This window comes from Camelus dromedarius, chromosome 19 (genome assembly GCF_036321535.1).
Source record: "Camelus dromedarius isolate mCamDro1 chromosome 19, mCamDro1.pat, whole genome shotgun sequence".
Lineage (NCBI taxonomy): Eukaryota > Metazoa > Chordata > Mammalia > Artiodactyla > Camelidae > Camelus > Camelus dromedarius.
Window position 1 is genome coordinate 30,626,703 of NC_087454.1, and position 25,887 is coordinate 30,652,589.

The following is a 25,887-nucleotide window of genomic DNA, read 5'->3' on the forward strand; positions in this document are numbered from 1 at the left end:
GTGGAAATAGATCAGGGAAGAAGCACCCGCAGGACATTTTTAGAAATGAGCAAATACATGGTTGGTTTGTTTCGTAGTGTTCCCATAATAAAGTACCGCCATCTGGGTGGCTTAAAACAATACAAGTTTATTCCCTCACAGTTCTAGGGGCCAGAAGTCCAAAATCAAAGACTTGGCAGGGCCTTGCTTTTCCAAAGCCTGTAGGGGAGGGTATGTCTTTGCCTCTGCCTGACTCCTGGTGGCTCCTGGTGTTCCTTGGCTTGTGGCTGCATCACTCCAAACTGCCTCTGTCTTCCCATGACCGTGTTCCCTGTGTGTCTGTCTGTGTTCCAATTTTCATCTTTTTATAAGATCGGTCATCTTGAATTAGGGCCCACCCTAATTATGACCTCATCTTAACCTGATTATATCTGCAAAGGCCCTATTTCCAAGTGAGGTCACGATCACAGGCACTGGGGTTAGGACTCCAGTGTTATCTTTTGGGGAACATAATTCAATCCACAAATGGATTTATTGGATCTATTGTCACTTCACCTTTGGGTTCACCTTTTCAAGGAAGCAATGGCTTTTAAATGTTTTTGCTTTAATTCTAAAGAGATGAGCTGGCATAATGTAATATAATGTGCAATAAACCCAGATGTAATAAAATTATAATGCAAATATAGAAGTGGGCTGTCAGCCTAAGGGGCAGGAAAGCTCCCAGGGGACGTAACTGTCATAGGAAGTGCTCTCAGAGGAGGGGGGGAGTAGGATTGGGAGGAGGGAGGAAAATGATCAGTGAAGCTTAATGGATGAATCCCCTCAGTACCTCACACTGATCCTAGCATGACTCGTTGAGGAGGGAGCATGGTTAAAGGAGAGCTAACAGGTCAGGACCAGCTCACAGGGTGTGGTCCTAAGATTTCCAGAAGGTCCCAGTGGTGGGAGACTCTGGGATGCTCACAGAAGTAGCAACACTGAGAGAAGAGGCCTGAAGAGAGAGCAGCTCCCTGGGGTTTCCGCGAGGGGCAGCTGTGGGGCTTGAAGCACAGAGAAGTGTGTGGCTCCATCTCACACGTGGGCCAGGTGGGCAGGGCCTGGCCAACCAGGGATGTCCGGGGGTTCTTCACAGCCCAGCGTTGTCTCTTCACCTGCCCTTGGATCTGATCTACGTGTGATAAAGTGTGTTTTCTACCGATTACAGGTCTTAACTGAATTCCGTAGAAGAGCATCGGTATTTCCAATGTTCTTAGGGTTTCAGGAAAAGGGGATAATGCAAGCGATATTAAATTAAACACCTGGGGAAGAAAACTCATGAAAATCGATGCTGATGGTCATGCTATGAGCCGGGTTGAGCACTAAGGGATGAATCTGGAGGAGAAGCACTGTGGCCATTTATAATTTTGCTTTGGGAACCTAAATCTTCCATGAATGGCCTGCTTTAAAAAATAAGCCCTTTGAGTAGGGGAGGGTATAGCTCAGTGGTAGAGCACATGCTTAGCATGCACAAGGTCCTGGGTTCAGTCCCCAGTACCTCCATTAAAAAAAATAATAATAAATAAACCCAATTACCTCCCTCACTAAAATTTTTTAAAATATAATAATAATAATTAAATATTAAATAATCAGTTAATTAAATAATACAAACCTTATGAGTTCATCTGAACCTGTTATAAAGAGATTTTGACACATATTACATAATTTTCAAAATAGGTATTAACACTGTATTCACATGATTAAATTAATAAAACATATAAAAATGCATAGAGAAAAATCTCCTTCCTACCTTTTCCTTTCTGTTCAGTTATTATTATTATTATTTTGTTATTTATCCTTCCAAGGAATTGCTACAAATTTGCCAGCCAACACAGATCTATAATTCTATTTTCCCTTAATTTTTTACACCAAACGGTATTATGCTATATGCTTTTTCCCTACAGCCATTCATATGAGTGTAAAATTGGTTATGTACACATTATTTATTCCAGTGTGGTTTGCAATAGCAAAAATTTGGAAATAACGCTAGTGTTCATCAAAAGGGGACTAATTAAGCTATGGAACATCTCCACTATAGAGTAATAAACAGTTGTAAAAAAAAAATGAGGATGAACTCTATGTACTTACATGGAAAGATCTGCAGGATACATTAAGTGAAAAATGTGAGATACATACAATGTATGTAGTATGTACTCAGGGTAAGAAGGAAGGAGATAATGTATATATTTGCATTTTCTTGCATCTGAATAAAGAACAATCAGAAGGATTCACAAGAAACTAATAAAAGTCTTTACTTACAGGTGGTGAAGGAAGTATAATGAGCAGAGACAGGGAAGGGGCTGAGGTTTTCCAATATTTATTTTGTTATAGTATCTTAAGTTTTGAACCATGCAAATGCATTTTCTCTTTAAAATTAAAAAAATGCAATTAAAATGAAGGAATTCAATGCACATCCCCAGCATCTGATAATTATACCATGAGGAACTTATTCTGCAAGTATTTCTCACACATGCAGGCTCAAAGATACCTGCAAGGAAGTTCACTGTAGCATTATTTCAATGGAAAAGACTGGAAATGACCTAAATGTCTGTTAAACATAGACTGACTAAGTGAATTAAGTTACATTCAAATAGTGAAACATAATGCAGATATTCCAAAGAACATAAAATGTGTATTGATATAGAAAGCTCTCCAAGATATATTAAGTAAAAAAAATGTGATATTAAAAAATCACACTCTCATTTTTGATAAAATAAATTTGATGCATGCACATAGTCCCATGTATCCTGTATTTTTATTTAAAAATAACCTGATGTGCAACATCGTGTGTGTGTGTGTGTGCGCACACACATGAAAAATTTCTGGAAGTAAATACAAGAAGTTGTTACTGGTGGTGACCTCTGGGAAGAGGGTGAGAGTGTTTGGAGTAGGAAGGTCACCTGCTTTTCATTGTAATGACTTTTGAACTGCATGACTTTACTTTTACTATGTGCATGGGTTTTTTTCAATGAAGATATTTATAAATAAATCAATAAATAAAGGTACATTCATACAATAGAAACTGTGCACCTATGAAACAAACAAGGGAGGAAGTTTTTATGTACTTATGCAGAACAGTTTCCAAGATACATTGTTAAACACCGTATTTTTAATTTTAGCTGCTTTAGAGTTTCCCATACTGTGTGCTACTTGGTTCACACTTCTACCTGCTGATCAACTCACACCAATTTTCATTACTTTGGATTTGAACATGTCTCATCACTGTCTTTCAGACTGAGAATGACTGTTTTTTGTTCGTCTGTCTTTCTTCATCTCTAAGACTTGATATCAGTCTTTTGGGTTGAAATCCTAGCACCCGGTGGCTTGAGAACCTGAGCCACCTAACTGCAGTGGGTTTCAGATTCCCCATCTGTAAATGAAAAATAGAATACATTCCAGAAATGCTGTAAGAATTTGAAATAATGCAAATATACTATTTACCACATGGGGACCCAAGGGTAGGCATGTTTCAAGATGGTGGCTGTTACCAACATTGCTATTCCTTGGGATCTTGCCATTGGAACTGCAAGCAGGAGGGAACACACCTTGGAGAGGCAAGGCTTTGTGTGTCATGGCCAAGCCAAGGCTGTTCCAGGGGAAGCCAAGAATTCGGCTGGTCTTTTTGTCCACAGTGATCTAGTGCAGGATCTCAGCGAATTGGCTGCTAATAATAGTTTAGAATTCAATATTCTCTGGGTGAAATTGGGGCTGTGGTTTTGCCTATAAAGAGCATTTTACAGCCCCTTTTAGGGAAGCTTATTCTCATCTTTTAACCGTGAATTTTATCTTGTGACTCCCCACACCCTTACCTCCCAGGATACCCCTTGTTGCCCTCGGCTGCCCTCAGTCCATTAGGCGTATTTGTGTTTGAATCTCTAGTTATAACAAAGTCTTTCAAAAGAGGAAGTGAGGATGTCCCTGCTGTCTTCCTTCACTTTTACAGAGTTAAAAAGAAAAAGAACTGCCTCTCTATGTTCTCTCCATCCCATCCCCCAGGGCAGCTCTGGGTCAAGTGGCCTCACTGATTATCTAGTTGGCTTTCTGCCTTGATGCATTTATAGGGTCTTTTATTACTGACTTTGGAGCTCCTTGTAAGGCACTCCAAAAAAGCATTTAAAATAGTCTCTAGTGGGCAATTTACATTGTAACTGCTCCTTTCACTACCCCCTCAACACTCTCATATAGTTCCCTTTTCTAGAATTAAATAACCACATGGTAGCTTTTGGGCTCCATGTCTCTTTGAGATGTTGAACTTGGCCCTGTTGTGGTCTTTATGAGGTAGTGCCATTCCTCACCCTTTTCCTAGTTGGTTTTCAGGTAATATGGCGTCTTGACAAATTAAGAGCCAGAGAGTGCCATCTTGGTTTGGTTTTTTGAGAATCTTTCTGAGAATCACTGACACTGTGATAAGCGATTGTGCTCAAGGGAGGTGTGCGACGGGCGAGAATGTGGTGGGGACAAAAGGAAAGACTGAAGACCACCATTTCCCCAAAGTCCTGTGATTCCAGGTGAATGTCAAGTGTCTTTTCCCTATTAATGAATCTAGGATTTAAGACCAAAAGCCTGTCTCTTGGGGTTGATTTTAGAGGTCACAGCACTTTAGAGACCATTTCCCTAGACATACAGATTTGGATTTCAGGTTCTCTCTTTACACTCTCCCATCACACTCTCACAAATCCCCAAGCTGGACCAGCCCACTTGCCATTTTTCTCTATTTTCACTTTATCCATATTCATCTTCCCTAAGGACAGGACTGACCTTACTCCGAAGGCCAAAAGATCAGTCAACAGTGAGCATTTCTGGTGGAAATTTCTAGTAGAAAATAGCACTTCACAAGTCCAATACTAATGTTTCCAAAGCTGTAAGTCAGAGAGGCGCCCCTGTCCTCCCACGCCACCAACACGCTCACATACCTTCTCATATCGTGTTCCCAATACCTTACAGGGTATGTAAGTTTAGGTTTAATTTTTTGTGGCCCAAAGAAAACTTTTTTTTCATTTTTTAGTTTTCTTGTGTTTTATTTAAAGGAGGAATTCTACATTTTTTCCTTCTACTTAAAAATATACCACGAAGTCCAAAGGCGAACAACATCTTCCTCAAAAACCAGCTTATTCTCAACTCTTTCCATGACGTGGCAGCCGCGTGGATAGGCAGTAGTTACACGCAGAGGAGGAAATGAACACCTCGCCCTCCAGGAGAGAGAAAACCTTAGGTCAGTGAAGAAAATGGAACTGTGCACTCAGGAGAGATCTTCAACAAGTGGATAAATAGATAGCAGGCAGGTATATTTCACTTATCAAACTGAGAAGAATTGAAAAATGCTACAACTCAGTACTGTCAACGATGTAAAAATATAAGCATTTATCTTCTTCTGGTGAGAGAGCAAGTTGGAACAATCTGGAGGCAAACTTAGCAACAGTACATATCAGGGGACTTAAAATAAGCCATGCCTTTTAATTTAGCAATTTCACCCCCGGAAATCTCTTCTAAGGGGAAAATAGAGATAACAAAGAATCTAGCCTGTTGCAACTTCATTATAGCATTGATTATAAGAGCAAATTCGTTATACCCTACAGACCAAATAATAGGGAACTGGTTAAATGGATTATGATATATAAGAACGATGTTATAGATGAAAAGGGGCTTGGGAAAGTGTTCATGACATACGAGTGAAAAAACAAACACATTTAAAAAAAAGCTGCATGTAGAGTGTTAGCTGGCAATTACCACAACCCAAAACAAAGCTAAACTAAACTTAAAAAAAAAAAAACCACTAGAAAAACTTGTTGATCAAGAAAACCTAAGTTTATTAAATTTATTTCAATAAAGAAGACTAAAGAGTCTTAGCAGCATAGCAGAAAGAGGAAGCCGGGGGCGGACATTTATAGGGTTTTAGAGCCAGAGCTGAGTGACTGATTACAAGGTGGGTCCCACCAGGTCGGGAACTGGTGGGGACTGAACTGCTGATGACATAATAGCTTTGAATTGATGGGCACAGTAAGGTAAGGTCTTGAAGCAAACACTGTTGAGCAAGCTGTTGATCTTGATAAGTAAGCAAGTATCTTCTGGAGTAAATAGCAGGGTGCTTTTGCTTAGCCCCAGTATTGTTTGGCACAGAAACAGGAAAACACGTTTTTCCCAGAACTGTTTATCATAGAGACAGGAAAGCGCACTGGTTTCAGTTGTCAGTAACATCTCTCTTTTTGTTAATAATTACTCGTACTTATTTTTTTCAATCTCACTAGAAAAAATCTAGTAAGATAATTACGTAGAAATTAAAGGTGATTATCTCTGGATGGAAGGATCACAGGTGTTCTTTTAGTTTCTTCTTTTTTTTACTTATCTGCATTTTCTAAATTTTCTCTCATGAGCATATATTCAGAAAAAACAGAGGCATTTGTTTGACTCGCATTGAAACAGGGAGTTCCAGGACTGTTATATCTAGAGTTGCCCTCACTTCAAAGCTTCTAATCCATTTCTAAATTGAGGCAGAATTTTGTGGCCAATTTGGGGAACTGGCTAAATCATTACCTAATCACAACCATGCGATTCAGTATGCATTAGACAGCTTTTCATCTTTTCAGACAGACAGATCAATGCCATACAGACAGTTTCAGAAGGAGCCATTCCTCAGATGTATATTGGAAGCACATTTAAGGGACACAGACAACCATTTCTCTCCTGGACTCTCCGTTACTGCTCCATTCTCAGAACGATGATACAGTGAGTGTCAGGGACTCCAGAGTAAGAACCCAAGGTGAACTCAGAAGTTCAGAACACGGTCTCAAGAACTCTCCAGTCAACCACTAAAAAATGTTTTTGAATATCTTTTTTTTTTTCTTTTGCTGAGCCCTGAACAAAGGGAGGCCTGGCACAGTAATTGGATAACCTACACTCCGTCCATTAAAGGAGCTTAGTTTCTAATTGAGGAAAGGGTGATGAAGAGTGACTGACACACAGGGAACAATTCCAGGTAGATACAAACTGGCATATAACCAAGCCACAGGTGGAACAGGGCTTGATTCTATGCTGGTCTCTATTACGATATTTGCATTATGCATTCTGTGTGGTCTAGACTCCAAATCCTATATACATTCACAGGTTTGAAGGTTTGGGGCACTGAGATAGTCTAGTTAAATAGGGGTTAAATTCAAATTTTAAACATTTCCATACTTTTTACTGGAAACCTTTTCAAACCTTGAGTCTGCTTTACTTTCTACATAAATAACTACAGCTCAATGAACCCAACTGCCTGGCCCCAGGGTCATTTTCTTTGCATCCAGGTGGAGATATTGAATGTGGATGAGAAAGATAAGAGATTGACATGGATGTGAAATGACTCCAAGATATTCTGAAATTTACTTTAAAAGAAATTCTCTCTACACAAATTTCTAGCATTTGTATATTTTCTGGTGATCATCTTCCTTCCATTAAAGACCACAGAGAGATCTTCTGATAGACTGAAGGTCCCAGGAGGCTGAAATGTCATTCTGCTTGAAATAACCCTTTGTTACCCATAAATACTCTTCATCAGGGATTTCATCATTTCATAGGCAAGAGGCCCCCTGGGGGAAACTGAGGCCCAGAAAGGGGCTTGGTCAAGGTCACGTAGTAACTTAGTGATGGACTTGTGATTAGAATTCTGATCTCCTTGTTTTTAATCCTGAACTTCCTGCTTCTCCAGTGTGATACCCCATGCTTTTCCCCACCAAGGCAAAATTACGGGGGACTCTGGGGATCTTAGCTACTAGACATAAAAATAAAAGAGACAGCTCACACCTTTGAGTGTAATGAGATGCTCTCACCTCCAAGTCCACCCTTGGAAGCTTCTCTGGAGGGCTCAGCGCTCCTCAATGCCAAGCCCAGTGATTGCCACTCGCCTGCCCCTTGGTTTCATCATAGCACAGGCAGGGACACAAGATTCAGAGGAATGAAGACCCCTGTTTCCTTGGCCAGCCTACAGGTCTACAGAGCAGACCCTCTGCATTCAAACAGTGGAAACACAGAACACCTCCCGGGTGAGCCAGCAGATGATCTAACTGGCTATTAACAACAGCAACAAAATTGGCTAATATACCACTTAGGACACTTTGGGGCACTTGTAATAATAAACAAACAAACAAACAATAAAACGCCCTCAAATAGCCTACGATGTATTACAGGACAGGAAATGCAGGGTCAGCACCAGTTTTAGGATTTGACAACACAAAGTCAGCAGCTCGGGGCCCCCTCCAGGACCCAGGCCCTCTCCACTCAGGCTGATTTTATTGGCCCCTGCCTGGGACTTGCCCCTCATGGTCATGAGAGAGCGCAGCACTTCCAAGCTCACACACACATCCAAAGGAAGTGCCAGAGGCAGTGACTTTGAGTCACTCTTGAAAGAACAAGGAAATCCTTCTTAGAAGCTCCTGAACAGGCCTCCACTCACAATACTGGGTGAAACTTGGTCAGGAGCCTGCTCTGAAACCAGCCACAGCCAGGAGGGCAGGCTCAGGCCATGCGTGATTCACCCCCGGAAGGGGGCTGGAATCATTCTCACCTGAGTCACAGGAGGGTGGGGAGGCAGTGGGGAAGTGGACTCCTGACCCCATCAGAGCTCCGCCAGAGAAGATGGGGGTGGTCCGGATGGAGAGAGGACCACCAGCGGCATCTGCTCTGAGCTCTGGGCTGCCCCTCCCACCAGGACTCACTCCCTGCGTCAGGAATTTAATGTCTTCCAAGGCGATGAGAAGCTGTCCCGACAGAGCATGGGGGACACACACAGGGCTGCCAAGAGTTTCGTACCTTCCAGCAACGTGAACACTCATAAACACACTTTCATCCTCAGGTGCTATGTTGACTTCAGGTAAATCTAACTGAAGGTTCTGGGGACCTTAATCCAGAGTCAATGACATGGTGCCTAAGGGTGGGAGTTTCAGGCCAGGAGTACTGATAGGGCGAGGCCACTGAGGGCCAAGAGAGAGCTCTGGGGTCCAGGAAGAGCAGTATTTTAAGGTATCCTTTAAATCACACCTGCACTGTTACTGGTGCCCTCCCCGCAGGTACAATGCAGACAGGAAACTGAAATGAGACCCATGAAGGAACATCAGTGTGTTTTTTCACCTAGCCCTTGTACAATGGTCCATTTCTAGCCTTGCTAAAATAAAAATCAGGGTTTGGATGTCTGGTCACAAGCTCTCTGCTTTTCCTTCTGTTCTTCTTCCTCTTTTTCTTTTCATTTGCTTTTGATTTTTAAAACGAATGAACATCTTTTCTTTTGTAATGGGAAAATAAAATAGCATTAAAAGAGGTATTTCACATGTGTCATAGAAAGCAGCATAGGGAATCTCCACCTCAAATAAGAAGCTTGATGAATCGCTTTTGTAATATTTGAAAATAAACCAACTTTATTTGAATCAGTTAATACCAATCAAGGTTGGGAAACAAATTTATAACTGGTTCAGATTCATGGGGAAAACACTCAGCAATATCTTCATTAAAAGGCATCTTACATTATTAAGGCTTGAAGGCAAGTCCTGTTACTTGTTCGCCACAGTTGAAGGTCTTGAGAAAATCAAGTTACCATCCTTTGGAGCGTCTTTATAAAATGAAATGCTTGATCTTTTATAAAAGCTAAGGCTTCTTTTGCCAAATTAGGTAGCTCCCCAGTTTATAAAATGGGACAGCCAGGTGGTCAGGAAAGCTAAGACAAATTCAAACATCAGCTGGATATTTTGTATTGTAAATATAGGCATAGTCAGTGTTGCAAAATCTCTAATGATGCATAAAATACCCTAGATGATTGGATCCTTAAAATTTTATTTTGCCAAAAAAAAGACAGCTTTTATAGAGACACTGATTAGCCCAACCCTATAATGAGGCAATTTAAAATTTTGTTTTTGGTTGGGGAGGGGAACATTGGATCCATTTCCTTAAGTAACATTAAGATGATGCACACTTTGGCTCATACCTAATTATGAAATCAAAGTGCCCTGAAACTGAGCTGGGAGGAGAGTATTGACACAGGGAGAGGAATGTGCACTCACGGGAGGGCACGTGTCGTCTAGGTTAAAGGCAAAGACCAGTGGACAGAAGACAGTGGCCCTGGTGTGCCAGAAAGGCCCCACGGCCAATGAAGTGACCGCTTCTGTCCTAAAACCAGAACCAGGATGCTTCACACACACACTTCTTTCTCTAATGCTTCTGATTCTTTTTAATGTTATATGTATATTTTAAAAAGTCTCACTGTTGTCTTCTGATGGAAAACTCTCACTCAGTAGGCCTACACCTTCCTGACTCTGCCTCCCTTTTAATTCTATTTGTCTAGGTCTTGCTGATTCCTAGGACTCTCAGATCTTCAGGGTTCATTCCAGACATGATCCATTTTGCAACCAATCTAAGATGCGTGGTATCGTCCTACTGAAGAGGGGCCAGTGGGCACAGGTGCCGTGATAAGCTTCTGTTGTTTCACTTGACCAAATGCTAGAAAGTTCAGCACAGGAGCCCTCACTCTTGGTATGGCCTTTCTCTAACGAAAAAAAAAAATCAAGATCTTCAACGGCCCCACTAGCATGAGAAGTGATCGCTGAAGACAGTGCCATTTCTTGGGAAGCTGAAACTGGTTTGAGATCCTCTGGCCAAATAACCTGATGCTGTGTGTGTTTCACTTTTCAACTCAGCAGCTTGGTGCCAGGGAGCCATACCCCTTGTTGAAAACAAGATGGCCTGTGATTCTGAATTGTCAGGCAATGAAGGCACGCAACAGGAGGAACTATTTCTGAGGCCTCAATATTCATTCCAGACCAATGACAAGCATGACCTCTTGTCTTCACCCTCTGGGGTGTGGGGTCAAATTGCAGACCTTCAATATTCCCTGAGTTGGTTCTGGGGACACTGAAGGACCTCTCCACACTGTTATCTGGAGATGATCTGCTGTGTACATGACAAGGTTAATGGCCGAAACCCAGGGAGGCTGAAGAATCTGGAGAAAAATCTCTTTTAAAAAATCAGAAGGCAATATTATAATTATTTTTAAGTGCTCTGATAAATCTGGTCATAGACATTACAGCTCTAAGTTAACAGTCAGTTGCATCATATGATAGTTTGTTGAAATGAAAAGATATTCCGGTAAGTACCCAGAAGGGCCTTCCATCTGTCTCCTCTCCCTCTTTTAAATGGTTGTAACTAATCATATAACTGCCCCAGCCCCACTCCAGTGTCTTAGTATTGTTATTTTTGTAAAGGTATGTCAACCACAGAAGGAATGTGTAGAACCAACAACATTGCTTCGATTTGGCTTGTTTTTAAAGGCTGTGTTAAAGACTCACCAATTGCTGAATTCTGAACATCAAGTCAGCATCATTAGTGTCCAAATGATGGGGGAGCCACTCCACCTGGGCATCCTCCTGTTCTCTCTGCAGCTGGCTGGCTGTGCTTCTCAGATCAGCACCTCCGGGGGATCTCAGGAAATTAAACTGACCCTTAGATCATCATGTCGGTGCTGTTAAGTTCAGGGAAGAATTTCCTGGGACAATGGATTTCCCACTAATTAAAAGGCCTTTGGGATCATTCGAGATTTCGTCTCCCAGGAGGCCAGTTTGGGGCTTTTCCCTACAGTTTAAAAGGTTTGTTTCCTCACCAGTTGCCCTTTTCCAACATTGGCAGGGACAAAGCTTCCAGGGAGCCCATGGAAAGGTCCCCTTAGAGGTGGAAATGAATTGCCTCCGTTTCAAAGGTCTCAGGCTTACAGAATGTCCTACTGACAAATGTCCTCTTTCTCCCTGGGCTGAAGGAGATCTGCTCCCTCCTCTCTGTTCTCATCAGTGGGTCTCTTTCCTCCAGAGATCCCAGGACGGAGGCAAGTCCAGGGATTTCTTGGGTTAGAAACCGATGATGTCTCTATGGAAAAGCTCTGTGCCGTCCTGCCCTCGCTGACCAGTAAGTCAAGTCCTGAGGCTTCTGGGCACTTGAGAGCCTCACCTTCCACCAACAGACAACACAGAAGGAAGGACTGCTGAAGGTGAGGGCCTGTGGCGGTGGGTGCAGGGGTGGATGTCCTCAGGGGGTGTTCACTGCAACAAGGAACTAATGACTAATTCACTTTTCTTCGTTCGTCTGCCCAGGTCCCGTGCTCCAGCTGGGTAAGCTTTTAAGGAGGTGAAACTCAAGGAGAATGGCTAAAGAGTGAAAGATTAGCTGAAAAGAAGTGTCCTCTTTTTCATCTGGCAGTTGAGTCAGACGGTAGGAAAATTAACGCAGATGCACATATATTTTTTCCTTCAAGTTCAAACCACATGGTTTCCCAGTCAGAAAGGCCCCGTGGACTTTCTTCCTAAGGTGTCCCATGATCATGCCACCTCCCAAATGTATTTCTTGCCCATCAGAGGCTGAATCAGGGTGTACCCAGCTAACAGACTGACATCCAGGAACAACTTAAAGAGCCTGGAAAGTCATTTTTGGCCAATTCTTGAGTTTTTGCTATAAGGTTAGTAGTCACATGACATCACCAGTTCAAGACTTAGACCATGAGAGAGAAGACGTGTCTAAAAGATTCCCAGGGAACACAGAGCCTCGGAAAGAACTTATATAATCCTCACCCATCCCTCCACCTCCCACTCCCGTCTGCTTTCTCACAGACCAAAATTCACTCGTGGATAAACAGGATCAAACGCAGGCATGAAGCCTCCCCTGAAATGACTACCCATAAGCAAGCAAACCCTGTGGCTGGCAGACCCTCGTGGGCCTTTTGGCATCAACACCACTCTCCTCCCCTTCTGAGTCACCCCAGTTTGGAATTACAAGCCAATTTCCTTTCCAGGCAAAGTCAGGACAGATACAAGTGGAGGTCAGCGTCGACCAGGTACGTGATAGCATCTCCCCGTGCCCAGCACTGCAGCCAACTGAGCCTGCGTCTGAAGTGGTTTTCAGTCTGGCCTTCAGTGTGCAAAGTGACAGGAATGTCAGGAAGTAGCAAGTGACTGAAGGAGCGTCTGCCCGACGCCCAGATCCACAGCCTGCCCCCTCCTTCAGGTCCGCCCGCCGCCTGCCCTAACACAGCACTGCACCTCTTTCTCACAAGAACTAAGACGGCGTTTGGCCTTGACCTTGGAGATACTGACGACCAGCAGGGTGGACCAGGACACGGGTGTTGCATGTTTCTAATGCATCGGGGGAGATATTCTGACATTGGCAAAAGGGGCCCGTGACAGTCCCAGAGATGGGTTCTCCCACGCTGACCCCAAAGACACTGAACCCAGCCCAGCTCCGGAGGCTGAGAGCTTGACCGTTTCTGTCATATCCGCTTGCAGATTCCTGCCTGATCAGACGGGGATGGCGCAGACCTTCGTCAAAGACGGCAAGCTGGGGTTCCAATGATGCTAGCAAGATGCGGCCTGATTTAAAAAAAAAAAAAAAAAAAAAGTTTTCCCGAGGCGACGTGGAAGAGGAGTCCGTGCAGCCGGCGTCCTGGGGGAGGCGTGGAGGCCTTCTGCAGCAGTGCCGGGCGAGCGGGCCGCGCTCAGGACCGGCTCAGGCGCTTGGCCACGTCGGCGTAGGCCAGCTCGATCTCGCTGTCGGCCGCGCACGTGTTGGTGAACTCGTCCCGGGCGTAGGCGTTCCTCAGGTACCGCCACAGCCCCGTCATCTCGGCCGGGAAGTCGTAGTTGCGGTACTTCTTGGCCACAATCTACGACAGAGATGGCAGGACGGAGATGGTGTTAACAACGCAAGAAACGAACCTCTGGGAAGGCGCCCGGGCCCGACCCGATGTGTGCACGGCACGACGGCCCTCGTGCATCACAAGGGGCCCTCAGCAAAACGCGCGGTAACGCCGGGTGGCCGTGGAAGCTTTTGCATTGTATTGATCTTACTTTATGTCATTTTATATATGTCATGTTATATGTATTTTTATTTTATTTTCTGAAGCAAGTATACTTTGCCCTTTGACACAGTGATTCTGCTTCTAGGGATTCCCAACCCCCCACCCCCGTAGGAAATATCACGGATGCACAGGAAGGTTTAGCTCCACCAGTAGGATGGTGGGACTATTTGGAATAACAGGAAATGGTACACAACACACTTGCCCTGTAACACACGGATGGATAAATACACGATGGCACATAAATACAAAGGCACACTGGAGAGCCATTAAAAATGATGCTGCAGAGGAAATTCCAGTGATCTGGAAAACGCTTCGAGACTGTTAAGTTTGAAGTGCAGTAGAACACATTTGGAGAAATAAGTGTGATGACTAGCAGTAAATGTATCAATCTGTTCAGTGGTCATGTCTGATAGAGTTAGAGACAACTTTTTCTTTCTTTTTTTTCCTATCCACTTTGTTTTAGGTAAGCACCCTTATTTACAAAAGTGAATTTACAAAGTATGAAATGTAAGTTAGATGCTGGAAGGTCTCTGTAGCTTCAGGGTCTGTGGGAGTAAACAAGTAATGATTTCTGTTCTCTCCCTAGTTTGCCACGCTTGGGGCTGTGGGCTTGGGTGTTCCGGGAAAGTGCTGTTGTGTTGAGAGACACAGTAACATAGTGGTTAAAAGCATGGGCTCTGGGTCCCAACTGCCTGGTTCTGAAATCCTGACCCCACTACTTAACAGCTATGTGACCTTGGACTCATTACTTAACCTCTCTGAGCCCCAATTTCTTTATCTCTAAAATGGAGGTAAGAAGAGGACCTACCTTGGAGTGACGAATTAGTTAATAAACATAAAATGATCAGAGGGATGGCTGGCTCCTAAGAAACATCACCTATTGTTATAATTCACTGGGACCCACCTTTTGCCCATTGCATGCATTCCTTCGTAGGTAGGGGCTGGGTGGTCACTTTAATAAGATCTCTCTAGCCAGGGAGGGCTTCAGACATGTGACCTGTGCAGTCACATGGAGCCTCGCACTTAGAAGGGCCCTGCTCTTGGTTTAACGCTCTGCTGTCCACATCTGGAAATTCTGAATACTTCTTTTTTTTTTTTTAATACTTTTGCTATGCGCTGGGGCCTGCACATTGGCTAGTCATGCCTCTAGCTCTTGGGGACTGGGATGGGAAGAGCAAAAAGCAGCCTCTCTCCTACAGGACTGACTTCTGACTCCTCTCCTTACTCTCTTTTTAGAGAGGTCTCCAGACCTCTGACCCAGGGATCCCCCCATGCAGAGAGGACCCCAGACCAGCTGCCTTGGTTTGATTATTTACATCTTCATCTGGGTGCCAGTGATGTGCGGGGTTCCCCGGAAAGCAGTGCTGAGTGAGGGACCAGATGACCTATCGCTCGGTCATCTAGAAAATCTTGGTCTCCTAGACACAACATTGCCAAGGAGGACACGTCCCCCTCTCTGTTCTACATCAGTTCTGAACTTCCCTGACAACTCTGAGCGCTCTTCTGTTCTGAATCACAGTTACCATTTTCGTATCATCTCTCTCTTCCCTAATTTGTATAAGGACAGGAACCACAGCTTTTACCTTTCTGTCCCCTTGATAACCTCAATGATGCTGCTAAGAGTAACAACAGTAGCAAACATTTATTTACTCCGTGCACTGCTCCAGGTGCTGCGTTAAGCACTTGGCAAGCTCCTGAAATCCCTAAATCACTCTATAAGGAAGACTGTACTGTATTCCCATTTTACAGATGAGAAAAATGCGACCAAGGGAGGTTAAGTAAGTAGGGATTCAATACACACTTGTATTTAATCTTTACCATCCTCGGTTATCCTAACATTAAACAGTGCAGCTGGCCTCAAATGGATATAACCACTTCATTTTAAAGCCTGAAGAGCCTTAGCAATGAGCAAACCGGTCACAAGAGATTTAGTGGTGTACACAATGTCACACAGGAAAATAATTAATTCAACCAATATCTGTTATCTATTATTATCTATTAATCACTAGTATCTATTACAGTCCCGATTAGTTGCTTCCTAATCTGAGTCTCTCCACTTTGCCTCTCAGCCCTATGATAACAGGATAAATGGTAAAGGAACAGCTCTATTCAGAATTCTTTCTGGGCCAGTTATTCAGCAGCTGTTGCTTTATCTCCAGACCCACTCGTGTGCTGGAGTCTTTGGGGCTGGGGCAGGGGCTGCAGACCACACCTCTGCTTTGTCAGCGACGGCCGGCGAGGTTCTGCCAACAGGGGGCGCTAGAGAGCAACTGCGTGACAGGAGGAGGGAGACCGGACAGGTCCCCGTCCGTGGGATTCCTGTTCCTGTTGGGGTCTCCTCTGCTCCAGGAGCAGCAGCTGAATCCAGTTGGCCGTTTCACAAGCACAGAACCAGTGTGCTCACGCCGGCTCGGAGAGGCTGGCCCACATCAATGACCCCACCCCTGCCGAGCCTGTCCCCGCCCCAGGGGAGCAGCGCCCCACCCCGGAGGTCCACGGTGCAGCGCTGCGGGGCCTCGCACCTAGCTCCTGAGTTTTAATCTTGCCAGCCTCCTCCCTTTGCCCCCAGCCGCAGGGCAGGAGGAACCTCAAAGTACATTTTGCTTCCTAGTTCTTAGGTACTTAGAACTTTTTATATTACATTCTCTCCGTTAAAATAACTGCTTTGGGGCGGTCACTACAGAAGCCATCCAGCAATGTCTGTCCAGCAGACATGTGGCTGGTAACACAGGTGATGGAATTGGAGTCCTTCCACAGAGCCCCCTCTGTTCACTGCAAGATGAAGGGCCCTTGGGTTTGCCTGAAAGTCTTTAGAAGAGGCTGTCTCGGCTAACGAGCAAATCCACAGAGATGTGGAGGCTTCACAGGGGGAAGCAGCTGGAAATTGCCAGAGCAGATGGAAAAGGCCCACAGAATGTAAACTAGTGCAGTCACTGTGGAAAACAGTAGGAGGTGTCTCAAAAAACTAACACTAGACCTACCATATGATCCAGCAATTTCACTCCTGAGTATTTATCCAAAAAAAGGCAAACATTAATTCAAAAAGATACATGCACTTCAATATTCATAGCAGGATTATTTACAATTGCCAAGATAGGGAAGCAACTTAAGTGTCCATCAACAGATTAATGGATAAATATGATGTGGTGAATACACACACACACCACACACACACCACACACACACACACACACACACACACACACACACACACACACACACACACACATGGAATACTACTTAGCCATAAAAAAGAACGCAATTTTGCCATCTGCAACAACATGGATGGACTTGGAGGGTATTACATTAAGTGAAATAAGTCAGGCAGAGAAAGACAAATACTGTATGATATCATTTATACGTGGAAACTAAAAAATAAAACAAACATAATAACAAACTATAATATCAAGAATAAAATAAAACAAAAAAGAAGCAGACTCACAGATACAGAGAACAGACTAAGTGGGCACCAGTGGGAAGAGGAAAGGGGGGAGGGGCAAGATAGGGGCAGAGGATTAAGAGGCACAAACTATTATGTATAAAATAAATAAACTACAAGGATGTCTTATTGTACAAACAGAATATAGCTAGTATTTTGTAGTAACTATATGTGGAGTATAACCTTTAAAAACTGTGAATCACTATGTTGTACACCTGTAACTTATGTAACATTGTACATCAACTCTACTTCAATTTTTTAAAAAATGAAAAAAAAAAAAAGTAAGCAAAAGGCCCACAATGAGGCCAAGGCACTGATAATATATTTTTCAAAATTACAAATTGATCCACTGGGACAGCCTCAAGTCTCTCAGCACTGGAATTTATTTCCAAGTTTTTAAAGGATATAATTTGAACTGGAAAACAGCAGAGATGCAATTTATGAATACGTATTTGTGTCTATACATGGAGCTCCCTTCCTGTTTGCTTCAAAGGACTGAACAGGTTCCTGTGCCAGGTGAGGGTCCCCGGGGGCCAGGGTCCCACAGGCCATAACAAGAGGCCCCTGTGCCCCACTCCCGGCCTGGATCTGAGGCCCTGAGCTTGACCCGAGCTGGTTCTCTCCTCTCGTGTTGGCGCGTGTGAGAGAACAAGGCAGCCAGACAACGGAAGTTCAAACCAGGCTCTCAGTGAGCGTCCAGCCAGAGCAACTCAGCCTCCAAGGATGCAGACAGACCTGAAGGGGAGCCAGTGAGAGAGACAGAATGCGCACGGGGGAAGCTCTGACGTCTGCAGGAACCTCCGCGCTCATGTTCTGAACCCGCTCTCTCATATGAAAACAGTTAGCCCCCCCAGCCCAGAGTAAGTCCTGGCGTCAGAAGTCAAACTGGAGGCCTGACTTGGCTTCCTCTTTGTGCTTTCTGCACTTGAGAGGCTTGCCAGGGCTCTGGGACCTGATGAGCAGGATCAGCAGAAATCCAAGGAGACAGGAGGCAAGGCCCAGCCCCTGTCCCTTCTCGGGACATCCACCCTCTGGTCCCGGCTTGTCCAAGTGACAGACTTGCTGGACATCATACAAGGACAGGGGCGTCACCTACTGTTTAGGGCTGGAAGGGACTGAAGAAATCAGAGGATGAAACCCGGGGCCTGGGAGATCCCTTTGTTCGCCTCACTGGACACACGATTCTTGATTCATGGTCAGTCCATGCGTGAGTGAGAGAGGAGGAGGGAGGGAAGGGACGGAGAGGCGCGAGAAGGAACGTGATCCACGTGTCTCCTCTTAGGCATAAGGAAAATGATTTCCAAAAAGAGTAAGTGGCTTGCCCCAGCTCCTGCTGCTAGTTGGTGGCAGTCACAGGACTAGAACTTGGATCTCCTGACTTCTAGAACGGAGGTGTTTCCACTACCTCTCCCTGACACAGTGTGACAGAGATAGAATCATATGGTCCCTAATGGTGGCACTTGTTCAGGAAAGAGAATAAAGGATGTTTTAGGGGGTGGGGTGGGGCGTGCAGTAATTAATAATTTCAAAGAAATATAGCTTGGCTGGACCTACAAGTGACCATTGGCTTGGCCCTGAAGGCAAAGTGTCTTCCTCTTCGTAGATTGCATTCACCGCACCCATCAGCCCTGGCAGAAATGAGTCCCTCCGAGCCTCCAGCCCTGCCGAGTCCCTGGGAGCCTCCGTGCAGGCACAGCTGACATTTCAACTCAAGCCAGCATGTGCTTTGATGGGAGGAAAGCCTGCCTTTCTAGCTCAGGACATCAGCCAAAAAATGGTAGGCAGATATCCAGCTGATAAATGATGGAATCTGACTCTTGTGTCGGGTAGAAAGAAACTGAGGTGATCGAATAGTCAATCAAGGAGTACTTATTAAAGGGCCACCACGTGCCCACCATCACGCCTGGAGAAGACCTGTCCTCACAGAGCTTTGTGTCAGACTGAGACAGTAAGATAGTAACACGTATAAAAGTAGAGAACAGTCGGGCTATGCGACCCCACTGTGTCCTTCTCTGGGCTGGGGCGGGTCAGGAAAGGGTGTGAGGAGTGTTGGTTTTGAGAAATGTGGGGGACACCACTGCTGCCTTCAAACGATGAAACAGGGCAGCCCATTCCCACATTGCTCTGAGAACAGAGTGAGCAGGGAGGCCTGACTGGGCTCCACGTCAGGGGGGGATGTTTTAATCACCAGAGCCATCCAAAAAGGTAGGGCTGGCTCCATAGTCAGGGGGCTCTTGGTCGTCAGAAATGCGCAGTCCCAGCCGCACAGAAGCCCGTCACAGACACACGGTAAGTGGTCCACTTTGGGGTGGGAGACTGGGGAGGACCTCAGAATTCCCTTCTTTCCGACTCTCAGAGGCTAAGGCTGGCAGAGAAGAGGATTCAGGATCAGTAAGTGCAACGCGAGTGAGAAAATGACGTCACTTCTCACAGCCTCCAGCTCTTGGGCTGTCGGGGAGGAAGGGGATGCCCGCCAGCCCAACGGAGTTGCTACAGGGAGTCCGAGGGTGGGTCTGTGCACAAAGGAAACATGCAAATGAGCGCACACGGAGCAGAGATGGGGGGGTGGGGGAGGCCAGGGAAAAACTATGAGGAAGAGTTAAGGAAGAAGCCTTTAGAGTGACAGGACTACATAGAACTACAAGCAATAGGACAATTACAGCAACTATTAGGTAGCGAGCCCTTACTATATGGCAGGCACTTTCGGGGTGCATGTACATCCCAACGACCCTAGTGAAGCAGCATATGTCTATGTGACAGGTGCAAACAGAAGCTCGGGGAGGCTAGACAGGCGGCACGCAGTGGGGGCTGGCTCTGGGTTCCGGTTCCTGTGGCTTCAGAGCTCCGAATCTCCATCAGCAGGTGGTACTTCCTATCCTTGCCTCAGCTCCACGGGTGACCTGGGCCTTGATGGAGGTGCATCTGGGGAGCCACTGCGGGGAAAGCGCTCTTACCTTGACCACGTGGAGCTTGGGCAGCAGGTTGCAGTCGGCCAGGGTCAGCTCGTCTCCGTCCAGGAACTTGCGCCGGGAGCCCTTGTCATCGTCCCCGCGGGTGTCGGCGTCAATCTCCTCTGGCAGAGGCGTGTTCAGGTAGTCATCCAGTTTTTTCAGCGCCTTGGTGAGGCCTCTCTCAAGGGCTGGCATGAAACAGCAAAAGAAGTGTCTTTAGTCAACCTTCTTGCCAACGGATATAGCCACGGGGTCTTCAGAGGAAAGTAGCTTATCCGGAATCCTGCCCCTTCATCACACCAGCTCCCCACACACCACAGAGTCCCTCGCAGCCATGAACACGATGCTGCAGAAGAGTATTAAATAGCCTGAAAAAACAGACTTTAACCCAACGATAAACATAAGCTAATCCAATCCTTTTTTCGAAAAGATTATATAAATATAGAAATACAACCATCAGGGTATTTATCCAAGTTTCCACAGAGCTCATCTCCAGCAGATGCCATAGTAATAGTCAACTTTCGTTTCCTTATTTTGCTTACCTAAATTTTGCCAGCATTGCACAATTAACCTGTCTAATAAATTTGTAGAAAGAAAGGGATATTAAATAAGTAAATAACAACTGAATGGACATCCTGGGAGAGAGATTTTGCACCAGATTTGGAGGAAGCATTCATTATGGCTAACTCAAGCTGAGAAGGAGAGGAGACAAGGCTTCCAGGAAAACATGACACAGGAAAAGTGGGTGCCCATGTTTGGGGTTGCCCCCCCAGACAACCAATGGGTATCAGGGAGGCATCCTTGACTTTAATCTACAAAGGTTGTCCTAAAACTCAGAGCTGTCCAAAATGGACGGGCCAATGCACCATGCAGTGGGTTGCACCAGAAACGTGCACATTACAGCTGCATGGAAACCTCTCATGGATACAGCTCAGCGTGAACATCCAAGCGAAGATAACGTGGCAGAAGACCTCCCCAGTCCTGATGGTTGTGTACGAAGTAGTTCATTTAGATGCAGAACAAAATACGCAAAAGAGCAGCTGTAGGAACCCGTGATGACTCAAGAGTCATTCCAACCAGAGTCTCGCAGACCATTCTAGTCACAGAACCCTCGCACAGAAACCATCCACCTGAGCTCCAAGGACAGAGGAGGAGATGTCTGGCCGAGTCACCGGCCACTCCACCTGCGTCGTCAGCCCCTCCCCCAGTGGCTGTCTTTTCCAGACTCTGCTTTAGAGCGTGACACTGAGATGCCGGGAATTGGTCCTGGTGTTAATTCCAGCAGAGAAAAGCGGAGAGTTGCCCCTGGAGGAAGAGCCCAGAAGACCGTGCTCTTATTCCCATTTTCCCAAACGTGCCTTCTGCCAGCCCCTCCTCACAGAACCCGTGACTGTCTTTTCATAGAAAGCCTTTGTTTGAGACAATGAAATGACACTTGTCCAAGATAAATCAATGGAAACGCTCACTGGAATGCTTGGAAACAGGCTGGAGGTCGGACGTGGTTTCTCAACACTTCCTTCTCCCTGGTGTGGCATTTGAACTTGCACGTAACCATGTGCTTTGTGTTTCCAGTTTGGGAGAATTGAGAGAGCAGGGCTGGGGGAAAACAAAGCTTGTATTCCCCTTATTAATTGTCTAGACTGGGATGGGATGGCCATCCTATTCAAAAGCCACAGCAGAGGGAGGGTACCACACAACACACAATGCTTCTTACGCGCCCCGCCCTACCTCACCCTCCACCGGAGCATTGCGATTTATATTGGGCTTGTTTGCTTCCACAAATCCCACTGCCTCTTTCCCTTACAGAGATGATTCTAATGGAGAAAGGAAAAATCAAACAGAATGCCTGTTGAAATTTGATGACCGAATATCATCTGAGGGAAAGAGACAGATGATGGGACATGAGTCACTGCAGGTACTTTAACTCCAAATGCTCCCTGGACCCCTGAGCAAGTCACTGCCCGAGTCCGTGCCCAAGGACCTAGTCTGGGAACCATCATGAGACTTGGTAAGAGAGGCGAGGACAGCAACTGAAGCTCCTTGGGAGGATGGTCCTGGAGACCTCTCAACTCTCTCCAGTGATGTCTCGAGGTGGAAGGTAATGTTTGGCAATGGAAAGGATTGTTGTCTTATGTCCCAACCATGACACACCAATAACATACCAGGTCCTCCGCATGGCAGTCGCATCCCTTGTGTCTATGCATTTTTGATCAGAATGTGAAGGCCAGCATTGGCAATAATCATGGTAGAGAGGAGACCAGGCAGCAGGGATGGGGCCAAGGGACAGAGCTAACGCTGTGTTTAAATGTCGACCCCGCCCGGGGTGAATTTACTGCGTTGCCACTGAGGCTTCAGCTCCAAGGCCTTGAACTTGATTTTTCAAATTCCTTATTTGGATTGATTGTATTGGCTTCCCACCCCACACATCATGGAAACGTCCCTGATCCTGGCACTTTTGAAGTGTGACCTCAGGCAAGTTCCTCAACCTCTCTGAGCTTTGCTTCCCTCATCTCAACAGCAGTTCTGAAGGTCCTTAACTCTCCTCAGGCCTGTGTGAGCCTGAGCTCAGTCAGTGCAGGGAGCGGGCGTCACGCGGTGCCTGGCTCGGGGTAGGACATCATGTAATGAGAGCTGCTGCTGTTGCATTACCGAATGTGGCAGGCATCCTGCTCTCTGCCCCTCACCCCGCACTCTTGGTCAGGATATTCCTCAAAAATCCAAGGCACCGCAGAGAAGGAGAGATGCTGGGCTCCAGCTCTGAAGCCCAGTCCCTAGAGGAGGAAAATAAAGGCCTGCAACTTGGCTTCTCTTACTGACTGAACGTCCTGCCGTGGCCCTGGCCCTGGCTTCCTCTCGGATCCGTCTCGGTGACCAGCCGTGTGGAGACGCAGGGCCGGAGGGAGACCGTCTCCACGTGCCTGTGTGCTCACACACACACAGCTGCATTATCGAACGACAAAGGCCAGCCCCGTTCGTTCTCTGCCAGTGCTTTTCCTTCAGTCCTCGGACCCAGGCTCAAAACCTGGCACCCGTAGAATTTAACGATCTCTTTTGGCTGACGGCAGCCCAGGTTGTGAACCTGTTCGTGTTGAACTTTCTGCTCTGGTGATGGGGAGGGGGTTGTGAAAGAAACCAGAGCGACAAGAAGATGGTAATTCCTTCCGTGTTGGCATTTGAGACCCTCCCTCCGAAAGACTTCCTCTGAGTAGCGGGACGGGGGAAACCTCAGACCACAGCAAGCCAACCTGAGGCCAGGGGACCCCGAGGCCCGAGACCTCCAGGAACTTGAAGGACCCCCAGTCCTTGGCCTGCTTTCTTCCCCTCTCAGCCCCGCCCTGCCCGTAAAGCCTGATTCTGTACCACACACAAGCGCGCCCAGTAAAATATGGGAGGAGGAAACGAGGGGAGTAGTTCATAAATATTCTCGGCCATATGCGAACAATCTCAAATTTATTTTTCTCTTTTTTAAGGAGGGTGGAAAAAAAGCCACCCATTCCCTGATCACTTCCAGATTCATTGAGGTTGATATTACATAAGACCCAATATTGTTTTCTTGTCGTAGAGAAATAATGACTTGGAAATGGCAATTTGAGCTAAGAAAATAATACGCTCTTACCCGGGCATGGAGGCTGAGCGGGGACCAGGGAGCCAGGGCTCCTGCTCAGCCTCCACAAGCCCTTGCAAGCACGTGCAGCCTCGGTTTGCTGGTGCGCTTTGTGCAGTGGGGGCACCGAGGGGCAAAGGGCCATACGGGCCCCCCAGGGCTCAAAAGTCACTCGGAGCCGAGGAGATGTCCCAGGTGGTCTTTGAAAGGACAGGAGCAGCTCTGCGAACCCAGGGGGCTGTGCTCTCAGTTTCTCATGCGTGGTTTTTCTCTGGCACTTGAACTTGCAGACAGGTAAGAACCAGGGGTCCACCTCTGACCATTGTCCGCAGCCTGGATGGGGGTCTGTTCAACTCTCCCGTGGAGACGGAGATCATGGTCACTGGGAGGTGGACCCAGGCAGACCACAAGGTGCTTGAATCCTGCTCCCCAGCACCGGCCAGGAATGCCCTTACAGAAGTTCTGAAGTGGCCCGGGGGTGTTTATGCCACCTGTCATTTAAATACACAGTGAATCTGTTGAGATGTGAGCTGTGATGCATCACCACGTCACAGAGAAAGAAACTGAGTCTCAGTCTCATCTGAGGCACACGGGCACGTGCGAGCAGGCTGTTCAAACGACTCCTGGGATGTACTGTGGAAAATGGACCCTGTTTTGTTTTTAACCTCTTTGGTCTTCCTGACAAGCTCCCGATCCCTAGGGAATCCCTGGGTGATGGGGAAATGACGACTTTAATTTAGTCCATTCTGGATTACAAGCTAGTTGATGTAATAATCTAAACAGTCCCTCTAGACAATTCTGTCTCTTTTGCATAAAGAATGCTCAGTTTGTCAGAGAGCGTCCCTCTCCCCTGCTCTTCTCTCCGAGTAAAGGGGTGGGTGGGGGAGGAGGCTCCTGGGAGCTCCAGGGAGATGGGAGTCCCAGGGAATGCCCGGTGGGAGGCCTGGGGAAGCTTCTGCAGGTGCTGTGTCTCGTCTCAGTGCTGCCGACCCTCTACTTCCTTCCAGGGTAACCATGGGGATGTGACCCTAGGGTGGTGGTTAGAGGCAGGCCACTTGCCTTCCTCCGAAACTTTCCTCGGGAAGGACACCCAAGCAGAGCGTCATGGGGGGCTCCCCAGACATCTCCCTGCCTGTCTCTCCTCCTCCATCCCCAAAGCCCCTGTCTCAGTTTCCTATGTCAAATATCCCATCAACCACGGAGCAGCAAGACTTCCTGTGAGCTGAGGCCTCCGGGCATGGTTCTTGGTGTGCTAAAATTGGGAGATAAAAGAATTCAGAACTTTTTAAGACAACAGCTTGGTTTGCAAGGCTACTGTCTGGTTGAAAATGCTATTTTGAGTGTCAGAAGCTAAGTATTGGATTCCTTTTTCTTCCTCAGAATTCCTTCTATAGAAACCCTCATCTCTCCTGGGGCAGATGGATGCCTAGGGCAGATCAGAATCATGGGCTCAGGAAAGCACAGAGAAAAATATTTTCAAAATAGTCATCTTATTATACAAGTTAGGAGCAAAACTAGAATTTAACATCTGGGCTGTTGGATTCCAAAACTTACATTTCTTCTACTCTGCAAGGCCATCTTTGGGTGCCGAGGACTGGCCCACTGCTCCTTGCGGGCACACCCGGCTTGCCATCTTCCTTCTGTGCTGCAGAACTCTCTCACCTACCCTTATCCCCCGACCAGGGTGTGGCTGTCAGAATACCACTCCTCGAGTCTGTTCTTCCAGCTAGTTTGATAACACATCTGTGCTCTGCTATTAATGGCTTGATTTTAGCTACAATCCTGGGTGCTCTCAGTGACCATGACTGGCTCCAGATGGTGTCATCTCTGAAGAGAGACCTACCAGGACCCCTCACATCATCTCTCAGTAACAAGTACCAACTCTGCCTGTACTCAGGGCCAGTGCTGTCCCATTGCCCAAGAGACAGCAAACCATCTGGGTGAAAAGAGAAATCCACTTGGGTTTTGCCTCCAAAAGAACTATCTAGATACTGAGAAACCTTGGAGGACTGAGTGAAGT

The 25,887-nt window shown here is 46.2% G+C and overlaps 1 protein-coding gene across 4 annotated transcripts in view; it reads right to left on the bottom strand.

Annotated features, from left to right (window-relative positions):
- Positions 1-5,798: 5,798 nt before the first annotated feature.
- The window catches only part of CLIC5 (chloride intracellular channel 5), a 152,270-nt gene continuing 132,181 nt past the window's right edge, over positions 5,799-25,887 (bottom strand). For all 4 annotated transcript variants that reach the window (XM_064476552.1, XM_031434599.2, XM_064476553.1 and 1 more), the window contains 2 exons: positions 20,267-20,451; positions 5,799-13,678 (listed from right to left, as the gene is read on the bottom strand). In XM_064476552.1, coding sequence (XP_064332622.1) covers positions 13,511-13,678; positions 20,267-20,451 — 353 coding nt within the window. In that variant the 3' untranslated portion in view covers positions 5,799-13,510. The remainder of the gene's footprint in view (positions 13,679-20,266; positions 20,452-25,887) is intronic.